Source organism: Colobus angolensis, unplaced genomic scaffold (assembly GCF_000951035.1).
Source record: "Colobus angolensis palliatus isolate OR3802 unplaced genomic scaffold, Cang.pa_1.0 Scaffold33, whole genome shotgun sequence".
In the NCBI taxonomy this organism is placed as follows: domain Eukaryota; kingdom Metazoa; phylum Chordata; class Mammalia; order Primates; family Cercopithecidae; genus Colobus; species Colobus angolensis.
The window spans coordinates 12,612,585-12,624,082 of record NW_012116599.1 but is presented as its reverse complement, the minus strand read 5'-3'; the positions used below and the strand labels follow the sequence as shown (position 1 = coordinate 12,624,082).

At 53.4% G+C, this 11,498-nt stretch overlaps 1 protein-coding gene across 1 annotated transcript in view; it reads right to left on the bottom strand.

Moving 5' to 3' along the window:
* Positions 1–6,045, bottom strand: part of LOC105518886 (chromosome unknown open reading frame, human C2orf82) — an 8,312-nt gene extending 2,267 nt beyond the window's left edge. The window contains exons 1-3 of the mRNA XM_011952051.1: positions 6,002–6,045; positions 5,735–5,862; positions 3–179 (exon numbers count right to left, since the gene is read on the bottom strand). Coding sequence (XP_011807441.1) covers positions 3–179; positions 5,735–5,807 — 250 coding nt within the window. The 5' untranslated portion in view covers positions 5,808–5,862; positions 6,002–6,045. The remainder of the gene's footprint in view (positions 1–2; positions 180–5,734; positions 5,863–6,001) is intronic.
* Between the last annotated feature and the right edge of the window lie 5,453 nt (positions 6,046–11,498).

The following is an 11,498-nucleotide window of genomic DNA, read 5'->3' as shown; positions in this document are numbered from 1 at the left end:
GCCCTGGTCCAGCCGCTCCTGCGCGGTGCTGTCCTCGGGTCCTGGCGCGACGGTGGGAGCTGGGGGACCGGTGTCTACGGGCTCCCGGCCGGGGCTGGTGCTCTCCACGGGGCCTTCTCCCGACGGCAGCTCGGCCGGCTCGTTCCACAGCGTGGGCACGGGCTCCTGTGGAACATCATCTGCAAAGCCAACGAGAGGTGCTGGGGCCCCAGGTGACAGGGCCGACAGGGACGTCACCCCCTACCTCTATGTTAAGCAAGTTGCAAGTTGCGGGTGGCGCTGTGTGAGGGGTCTGGGCTCAGCGCTGCACTAGCCCTGACATTTCCCAGGCTGGGAAGCTGAAGCCAGTGCATTGCTGCCTCCTGTAGGGCAAGGCCGGTGGGTGGGCAGGAGTGTCTGGTCAGTGTAAGGGGATCTCACCTATGAAAGCCCTTCTCTGCGCATAGGGTTGGGAGTTGGCAAGATTTGGGGTACCCAGGGACCAGAGAGCAGGAAGGAGACATTCTCAGTCCCGCAGAAAGCACAGGCTGAGAAGCTTACGTGATAACCCCCGCCCTGTACCCTCACCAGTCAGCCCACCCCAGTTGTCCTCTCCCGCCCATCACCCCAACCCTGGGCCATCCATCCCCTACAACCAGATAGGAGACCCCAGAAACGCTGGAAAGCTCAAGATGGGGATGGTAGGTCAGCTCTTGGCCTCTCCAGCCCAGCCAGACATCACAGTGTTGGCAGAGCAGGGCCTGCCCATGTCCGATTCTCTCTGTCTCTCTCTCTCTCTCTATTTTTTTTTCTTTGAAACAGTCTTGCTGTGTCGCCCAGGCTGGAGCGAAGTGGTACGTTCTCGGCTCACTGCAGCCTCTGCCTCCCAGGTTCAAGTGATTCTCCTGCCTCAGCCTGCAGAGAATCTGGGACTATAGGCACCTGCCACTATGCCCAGCTAATTTTTGTATTTTTAGTTGAGACAGGGTTTTGCCATGTTGGCCAGGCTGATTTCGAACTCCTGACCTCAGGTGATCCGCCTGCTTCGGCCTCCCAAAGTGCTGTGATTACAGCTGTGAGCCACTGCAGCCGGCCCCATGCCCTAATCTCAACTGGGATAGAGACTGATCCAGGGACACTCGACCCTCAAACAGGTCCCTTGGATGAGCTTGGGGATGTCCTGAAACCTCATCTCTTTGACTCCAGCTACTCTGTGGAACTGCTTTTATCCCCATTTCAGAGACAAGAAAGCCAAGGCTTGGGGATAAGGTGCCGCGATGGTGAGCACAGGTTGGCTGAAGCCCTTGGACAGTGGCAGGAGTGGTTGTGCTGCCCAGAAACGGTGTAGGGAGGTTGCCGTTCTGTGAACAGACCCTGCCGGCCAGCCTGTGACCCTAGGGCACCTTTTGTCCCTGCGGGTTCCATCCCTGAGCGCTGGGGCAAGACTGAAGCCAGACACTTGCCCTCCTGTTAGGCTCACCAGCACCCAGAGAGGGGGATGCTCGAGAGGACACAGAGGTCCTTCCAGGGTTTTCCGGCCAGTTGTGTCCATCTAGGGCAAGCCACGCAGAAACATCAGCCAATCCAGACTCAGGGTCAGTCTTAAAGTAAATGGGCCTTCCCAAATGTCAAAGTCAGGAAAAACAAAGAAAGACTGAAAGGTTCCAGATCAGAGACTGAAGAGACAACTCAATGTTCCTGGACGGGGAGGGACAGGCCTGTGATTGGAGACGCTGGGGTCCGTTGGTGAAGTTTGAACAGGGTGTGGCTTAGGACTGCCTCAGTGCTCATTTCCTGGTTTTGATAGCTGACTCTGGTGTGTACGAGAATGTCCTTGTTCTTAGGAAGAATTTAGGGGCAAAGGAACATGACTTCTGCAACCTACTCTCAAATGATTCAGCATTCAGATAGAAAGAGGAGTCAGCAATGTAGCAAAATGTTGGCAGTTGGCAAGACTAGGTGGATGGACTCCTGGAGTTCATTGGATTGTAAAGAGCACATCTTTCCACAATAAAATGTTAGCAGGTCCTTGGCTTCCGAGCTGCTCTCAAGCCTGGAGAGGTCAGTTGCAAGGCTCAGCTCCGAGACTCAGCTTGCTGACCTTTCAACTGACCTGCCACATTCCCCAGGGCTGGCCCAAGGGAGAACCCCTTTCCAGAAAAGATCTCTGGCAGGAGGCCCCAGGGGTGGAAGGCCCACTGGCTCCCAACTGGGGGAGGCTTCCCTCCTGAGGGGCCCAAGGCTGGACTACAGCACTGATGTCTGTCCAGCCTTCCACCAACCTTGAAGACCACCCTGAGAGGAGGGGAAGTGACCTAGCCAGGCCTCCCATATCGCAGCCAGAGAGGCAGGGGTCTGCAGCCATGCAGCCCCCATGGAAGGCCTCAGGCCCCTGGCGTGCTGCCTCAGGCTTCTGGGGGCTGGGCAGGTAAAAGGCCTGAGTGTGCCCACCACCTAGCAGGCGCCAGTGTCTAGGCTCACTGACTGCCTGAACATGTCCAAAGAAATGCACAAATGACACACCCAAGACAGACTGTCAGGCAGACACCTCCCTGCATCTGGAGGCCGCGACAGGGCTGCTGGGTACCAGGCCCAGCTGACCCGGGTGGCATCTGCGGGAATCAGCCAAGGAGTGACAGGCCTCCAGCCCCTGAGAAGGCAGGGCTCAGTCCCCGGGCCAGCGCATCAGGGGTAAGCTGCCACCCTTGAGGGTATCCTCTGAGCAGGGCAGTGGGGAGCCCCACTCAGGCCCTGTCCCTGTCTGTCCTCCATGACCCAGCCTGTCTATGCTGCCCCCACCACCAGACATACCTGCCCTGGCCTCCTCCCACTGTATACAGCCCCCTCCTGCCCAGCCAGGCCATGAAGCTTCCTAATCAGGAGGGCTGGGGCCTATCCTTGCTCCATCAGGCTCTCACCCTGGACTTCATGCCCTAATCCACCTTCCTGACTTTTGAGATGGGGGTTCAGACTATGCTGTCAAGCATCTTGCACAAGGAGGTAACTGTGTGAACACCAGCATCTTCAGCTGCTGCCTCTGGCCTGGGGCACACCTCTGGACGCAAGCCCAGTTGCTATGGGTCTGCAGCCACTGGCCACCACAGGAATCCCTCACAGGCTGGCCCAGGACCCATCTGTACCCAAGCAGCCAGGGCCCCAGGGGCCACCAGCTCCCTGCCAACCTAGTCTGGTGCCCAAGTGGCAGACATATGGGCTCGAAATGACAGCCTGCACTCAGTCACTGATCCACCAGGAAAAGGGGTGCTGCGGCCAGGGAGGGACCGAGGCACTTCTTATCCTCATCTGTGTTTCTAGAATTTGCTCCAGTAAGAAGGGAAAGCAAAGCTGAAAAGCAAAGCTGAAAGGCAATTTCCATCTTCCCCCAAATCCATCCTTCTGGGAAGCTGGGGGCAGATCAGTTTCCCAGCAGAAGTCCTATCTGGGGAAGGCGGAGATGGGGCAGGAGCAAAGGTGTGGAGGACGGAACTCGTGGCATGCCAGGCAGGTAGTGAATAGGCCAGGGTGACAGAAAGTGAGGGTGGCAAAGAGGTGGGGGCACCGAGGACCCCAAGAAAGTTCCATCTGCCTTGGCGGTACCAAGGCCCAGACTGCATTGACCAGAATTAGCTATGTGGTGTGACTACGCGCTCTGACCCAGGAAAGCGGGGGCTGGTGGCACTGCCACAGGCCTGGGCACCACGGGCTCTCTCCCAGCCCCACTGGCCCCAGCCGCTCTGCCTTTTGGTAAATAAGTTTGTTCTGACCACAGGGTCCTGAGGCCAGGCGCCTGTGCTCACAGACACCCTTTGTGTGGGCCATGAAGGGCCTTTTCATCCCTGCCCTGGCCTCCTGCCCACTCAGCCCAGCTTGCTGCCACCTCAGTGGCTGAGGCCACAGGCTCCCAACAGGAAGGGCCTGTGCCTCAGATGGGGCCTGGGCCTCAGCCGGCAAGGCCGCTCCTTCCCTTCCTGTCTGCTACAGGACCCCAGCCTACAGAGCAGAGGGCCGTGTACACACCTGTCCAGAGCTCCCAGCCCAGGGGTGGGGTGCTAAGAGCCTCCCAAACGCTCTTCCCCCCAGAATGGCAAGAACAACAGCCAGAACCCCAGAGACTCCGGGGTTGGGATGGCATGGTCTGGCCCCTGCGGGGAGCCGCCTGCTCTTGGTAGAACACATGGAGGGAAGTGGGGCAGTGAGGCCAGGTGAGGTCCTGGCTGTCCCCAAGGCATCCTGTGGTGGCAGAGGAAGCCCATCCACCCACACTGATTAAGGACAGTCTGACCCAGGAACTCTGGCCGGCAGCCTGAGCCGGGAGGGTCAACCACACAGGGGCAGGAACCTGGGCAGGAGCCACAGGCAACCCGGGAGCCAGGGCCTCCCTTCCACCCACATGGACCACTAGGCTGGAGAAGCAGCTTCATCCCGGTGAGGGGGCTGCGAAGATCACAGCCCCAGGATCCAAGCCGTAGAAGATGCCACCTTCCCCTTAGGTCCCTTCCCCCAACTCCTGGAGACACCGCATGGCTGGCTTAGGCTGGCGCCTCTTCCACCACAAGGGAGGCTGGCACCCTCCCAGCCTGCGGGAGGACGTAGAGTTCTGCTGAGACCACCTGGTGCCAGGGAGGGGCTCAGACCACGGAATCCACATTCCCCTGCTGTTCACTGAGCGCTAACTGGATGTGGGGCCCATCCCAAAAGCTCTGCACATCTGAACTCACGAGGCCTCACAGCCCCTGCAAGTGAGGCAAAGCGTGGTGGTGTCACCATCCTACAGATGAGAAGGCACAGAGAGGTTAAGAAACCGCCCGGCCAAGACTGAGCACACCCTGGCCTCGAGCTTCTTCCTGGGGGTCCAGAGAGAAGCCAATAATCCCCGGGGCTCCTCGCTGTCACCCAGACCTCCCAGGGTGTGGCCGAGGGGGCTTCCCCAGGCCATGCTCTCACGACTACAGTCCACCTTTCTCGCAGATCCACGGGCACCCTCCAGAAGGCCCAGGCTGCAGGGTCCCTGAAACCCACTACTGTGACACAGAAGCCGGCTGCCTTTTGATCCAACTCCTGGCTAACAGGAGCAAAGACCACCTGTAACCCGTCAGTGTCCTTTGTCTCTCAGGCTCTGAAGCCAGCCTGGGCCAGTCTTCCCCTCTCTACAGGGCCCTTGGGAGCCTGCCGGAGGCCTCCCTTTCGTGGGACCCCAGACTTGGCCACTTTGATCTCAGTCCAGAGGTCCACACCGTTTTGTAGAGGGATCTTGGGCCTTGTGTTCTCTCTCTCTCTCTCTGGAGCCTTTCCCAAGATGGGGACAGTACCTGGGTCCTCATTCTCTAAGGACATCGCAGAAACCAGCAGGGAAACTTTTGAAAGTAATCAGCAAGGCTCTGCACTCCTCTGGCCCCTCAGCCGCTTGTCATGTGCCTGGTACCCCCGGCTGCCTCCCAGACCTGGGAGACTTCAGATTTTAAAGTGCTAGAGCAATTCGCATGTCCCCCCAACTGCAGAACATCCCTGGGCCTGCCCCCCAAGTTGTCCTCCTTCTTCAGAGGCCATTATCCCTGCTAACCATTTCCTGAGACATGCATCCCACACAGCTGCTGCCAGCCGGCCTCACAAGAGCTCTTCACAGAATCACCCCAGATAGTCGCCCCATCTCCTGTGAGGGGCTTCCTCCCCAGTGAATGCTGAAGAATCTGGCCCCAAGGGAGTTATCGGCCCCGGGAGGCTAGTGGTGGCAGAGACAAGGGCCTTCACCCCTTACCTGTGAGCACCGCAGGGACCAGAACCCCGGAGACCAGCAGCAGCGCCATGCGCAGGGCCAGACAGGATGCCATCCTGGCCGGGAGTGAGTGCAGGCGAGCAGGACGCAGGGAGGACTGCGCTGGTTACCTTCGGGGCAGTGAGAAAGAGGCATCGAAGGGCTGGGAAGGGTTTTCATCAATGCAAACTCTGTCCTCCTGGGACACCGTGCCCGCCCCCCCCCCCCACACACACACACACACACACAGCAAGAGCTCACAGAACAGACCTGCTTTCCTGAACCTGGGAGCAGCCCTACTCTTGGAGCGGGAAAGAGGAAATTGCCTGTGCTCTCTCTCTCTCCATCCCCCAGCACACACTCGCCTCCCACACTTACTCTGGGACCACTGAAAGTGAAAGGTTTTCAAGCTTTCTTGTGCAAAAGAATCACCCGGGGAACCTGAAACATGCAACTGCCTCTGGCCCCGGTGTTTCAGCGGGGCTTGGGTAGGCCAGGGAATCTGCATGTTAGTGCCTGTGGCCTGGGCTTGGGGACATTTGGCCTGAAGCAGGCAGCACTGAGTGCACAATGGATGGACTCGTTCATCTCTGGGTTCTCCATGCCTGGCCCGGAGTAGGTGCTCAGTGCTTGTTGAAGAAGGACTTTTAAAGCAGTTTTGATCCAAACCCTCAGGCAGCTCTAGTCTTTCCTAAAACGCTCCTGTCTCCTCTTTTGCTCTCTGCTCCCCTAGACCCCTGTGCACTTACGACATCCATTTCCAGGCTGGGCCTGGCTCAGAACTCAGCCCCACTGCCCACTGCTCCTCAACAGCTCCACGGGGTATCTGACGAGCGGCTACAACTTACAGTGTCCAAAGCAAACCTTGACTCCACTGCCTCCTTCCCTCACTCAGTCAATGGAATCCCAGTCTCCCTGCTCCCAGATGTTCTAGCCACACAATGAAGTCATCAGAGGTCTCTCTTTCCCTCACTTCCCACGTCCCAGCCCTCAGAGTTCTGCCAGCACCCCCTACTTCACACCTTGATGGTTTCCCACTGCGCTAAAGGCTTGCCTCAGCCCTGCTCAGCTCGCCAGCCACGAGTTCTATGTTTCAGTCCACTGGCCGTGACTAGGCTCCCCCAACAAACCCCCCGATCCTGCCTCAGGGCCTTTGCACGTTCCTCTCTCCCTGTCCCAGAAGGCAGTCCCTGTGGTCATTATGTGGCCACCCCTTCCATTCCAGCCTCAGCTTGCTAAGTCAACCCCTTGATCCCACCATCACTTCACTTTTAATTTCTTTTTAGTGTGCATATTTATATGAAATTACATTGTACTTTTTTGTTAATTTTTTGAGGAGCAACACATACTCTGTGAAGCACACAAAATTTTTTTTTTTTTTTTTGAGACAGAGTTTCGCTCTTGTTGCCCAGGCTGGAGAGCAATGGCACAATCTCAGCTCACGGCAACCTCTGCCTCCCGGGTTCAAGCAATTCTCCTGCCTCAGCCTCCCGAGTAGCTGAGATTACAGGCGCCCGCCACCACACCCAGCTAATTTTATATTTTTAGTAGAGATGGTGCTTCTCCATATTGGTCAGGCTGGTCTCAAACTCCCATCCTCAGGTGATCCACCCGCCTCGGCCTCCCAAAGTGCTGGGATTACAGGCGTGTGCCACCGCGCCCGGCCTGAGCAAATCTTATGTTTACCGATTGGTGAGGTTTAGCACCACCCAAATCAATAGAGGCCCTTCCCAGCACAGCAGCAGGGCTCCCTGTGCCCACCCCAGTCATACCCACAATGTTCTCTTCTGTCTTCTACCTCCACAGCTTCATTTGTCTACTCTTGGAACTTCAAAAAAATGGACTCATATGAACTCTTGTGTCCGGCTATTTTAATTCAACATTGTCTATGAGCTTCATCCATGTTGTTGCGTGTAGCAATAGCTCATTCATTTTTCCTGCTGAATAGTATTCAACTATATGAATATGCCAGTTTACCCATTCTCTTACCCACTTCATTTATTTCTCCATCTCCATCTGAGTCGTTTCTAGGTTTGGGCTTTTATGAATGCAGCTCTAATGAATATTCTTGTGCAAGTCTTTTTGTTGATGGAGGTGCTAATTTCCCTCAGTTGTATAACTAAAGATGGAATAGCTAGGTCAAGGGTAAGTACATGCTTAGGTGCTCTAGATACTGCTAAGCAGTTCTCCAAAGTGTGGGCTCCAGTCTCTGCTCTCACCAGCAGGAGAGTTCCAGTTGCCCCACATCCTCATCATTACTAGGCATTGCCAGTCTTTTTATCTATAGTCATTCTGATAGGTATGTAGTGGTACCTTGTAGTTTTAATTTGCATTTCCGTGACTAATAAAGTTGAACACCTTTCCATGTTTATTGGCCCCAGGAATATTCACTTTTGTGAAGGGGCTGCTCCACTTTTTTGCCTATGTATTTCTTCGGGTGGTCTACATCTTAAATTTTAGTTTTAGAGTTTTTGGTATATTCCAGGTAAAAATCCTTTGTCAGGTATATGTAATGGTGCCTCCAGATGAAGGGTTGTTTTTTCGTCTGTCTTCACCCTGTGATTGTTCAAGGAGAGTGGGGGCTTTTTGTGTTTACCAGTGCAGTCCCAGGATCCAGCACCACGCCGAGCCTTACAGCAGAAACTTCATATGTGAATCCCATCAGCAGGAACTTCTGGGATAGATTTAACATTAAATATTTTCTCACTCATTCACTCATTTCTTTTTCTTTTCTTTTTTTCTTTCTTTCTGAGATGGAGTCTCACTCTGTCGCCCAGGCTGGGGTGCAGTGGTGCGATCTACGCTCACTGCAAGCTCCACCTCCAGGGTTCACGCCATTCTCCTGTCTCAGCCTCCCGAGTAGCTGGAACTACAGGCACCCGCCACCACGCCCGGCTAATTTTTTTTTTTTTTTTTGTATTTTTAGTAGAGACGGGGTTTCACCATGTTAGCCAGGATAGTCTCGATCTCCTGACCTCATGATCTGCATGCCTTGGCCTCCCAAAGTGCTGGGAATTACAGGCATGAGCCACTGTGCCCAGACTTTTTTTTTTTTTTTTGAGACTTAAGTCTCACTCTATCACCCAAGATGGAGTGCAGAGGCGGAATCTCAGCTCACTGCAACGTCCGCCTCCTGGGTTCAAGTGATTCTCCTGCCTCAGCCTCCCGAGTAGCTAGGATTCCAGGCACCTGCCACCACACCCAGCTGCTTTTTGTATTTTAAGTAGAGACAGGGTTTCACCATGTTAGCCAGGCTGGTCTCGAACTCCTGAACTCAGGTGATCCACCCGCCTAGGCCTCCCAAAGTGCTGGAATTAGAGGCGTGAGCCACCTTGCCTGGCCGTCATTCACTCATTTCTTAGCTTGTTTGCTCTCATCCCCTGCCCCTCTATCCGTGCTCTACTATATACTGTAGCAAGGCCACGTGGAGTCACACTCCTGACACTTTGCCAGCTGCCTGCCTGTTAGGGTCTGCCAGTGGAAGGCAGTGGCAGGAGACAGAAGGTGGAAAGGGAGACGTGACTCTGCTTCAGATTTCTGACAATGTCTTGGGAGGCAGCAGCAGCACTGGCTAGAGCAACATCAATGACAAAAAGTCAGGTGGTGGTGGCTGCAAGGACAGCGACAGACGGCTAGAAGTGTAGGCTTCTGGATCCTCCTCAAAGCGGCTGGACTGTGACACCAGGAGCCTTAGTGGACAGTGTTCTGGCCTCTGAGTAATTTCTGCTCCTCAGTCCAGGGCATTATTGATTTCCTAGTCACAGTGACTGATTTTTTTTTTTTTAAATTGAGACTTTGCTCTGTTGTCCAGGTTGGAGTACAGTGGTGCAATCTCAGCTCACTGCAACCTCCACCTCCTGGGTTCAAGTGATTCTCCTGCCTCAGCCTCCCTAGTAGCTGGGATCACGGCGCCCATCACCACATCCGGCTAATTTTTGTATTTTTAGTAGAGACAGTGTTTCAGCATGTTGGCCAGCTGATCTTGAACTCCCAACCTCAAATGATCTGCCAGTCTTGGTCTCCTAAAGTGCTGGGATTACAGGCATGAGACAAATTGCCCGGCCAGTTGTCTTTTTCTTCTTCTTTTTTTTTTTGGAGACAGTGTCTTTCTCTGTTGCCCAGGCCGGCGTGCAGTGGCACAATTATAGTTCATTGCAGCCTTGAACTCCTGGGCTCAAGCAATCCTCCCACCTCAGCTTGACCGGATAATTATTTGTTTTTTGTAGAGATGGGGTCTCACTCTGTTGTGATCCAGGCTGGTCTTGAATTCCTGTGCTCAAGCCATCCCCCTTGCCTTGCCCTCCCAAAGCACTGGGATTACAAGTGTGAGCCACCACGCCTGGCCTAAAGTGACTTTTTTGAGTAACCTTATCTTCCCTCTTTTGTTCCTTCAGTCCTTTAAACATTGTTGTAACAAATTCCTGTGTTAAATCTCTTCTGTTTGAAATACTTAAAGTGGTCTCTGTTTCCTAGTCAGACTCTGACCAGTACAGTATTATGCTTGGTGGCCGGAATGGCCCCAGAAAAGAGGTCCTCAGAGATCTCTTTCTGGCTTGAGGTTGAATGCAGTGAAGAACTCATTGCCAGTGAAAAATAAGATACTGGCAATATATGGCATGTCAATATGTAAGTATTTGTGGCTGCTCAGCATGAAGTATCCACTGAAGACAAGATTTAAAGAACCAAGGATGCTGCACTTGACGTTTATGGTGGTGATAATGAGCAAAAGGATAGTGAAGTAAACTGGCTACTTTTTACAGCATTGCGTGTTCACAGAAAGAAAATGACAAGCTCAGGGCTTTCAATTCTAAGGTCAAAGCATGATCAGATAACTAGAGCATTTCTATGGTAGTCTTTTAAATTTTTTTTTTTTTTTTTTTTTAACACAAGGTCTCACTGCCATTGCCCAGGCTAGAATGCAGTGGCATGATCTCAGCTCACTGCAGCCTCAAACTCAGGGGCTCAGGTCATTCTCCCACCTCAGCCTCCCAAGTAGCTGAGACTACAGGCACGCACCACTATGCCTGGATAATTTTTGTATTTTTTTGCAGAGACAGGGTTTCACTGTTTCTCAGGCTGGTCTCGAACTCCTGGCCTCAAGCAATCTGCCCAACTTGGCCTCCCAAAGTGCTCGGATTACAAGTGTGAGGCATCACATCCAGCCAAGATCTTTTTTTTTTTTTTGTAGCAAATGTCATGATTGGCAGCAAATCAGTCCCAAAATTTAATTATGCATGTTGCAGAACTACAATGTCAAGATGAATTCATAGCCTTGCCCAAAGTTACCTTAAGGCACTGATTGGAAAGGAGTGAGATATTGAGAGTTACAATGTAAATATGAGGATCTTCCACCCACAAATCTTCAGGCCTCCCTTGCAGAAGCAACAGGCACTTCTCCCCTGTCTGAATAGCCTTTTGTTGTTTGAATAATAATCTGTTAAGTTCCCTTGCAAGAAAATAGGGTTGTTGCAAGGGACAACCCCATTTTAGGGTGTTGTCAAGACCTACCCTAACAACTTCTCCTTGCCTCCATATCCATAACTAGAATCAGGTATCAGCATTCCTAGGGAGAGCAAGCACAAAGTCTGACTTAGGAGGAAATCAGCAAAAACTAAAACTACTGTTAATCTTTGCTAGCAATAAATTAGTACCAAGTTAGTAAGATACAAATTTTTTTTTTTTTTTTTTTTTGAGACGGAGTCTCACTCTGTCACCCAAGCTGGAGTGCAGTGGCCGGATCTCAGCTCACTGCAAGCTCCGCCTCCCG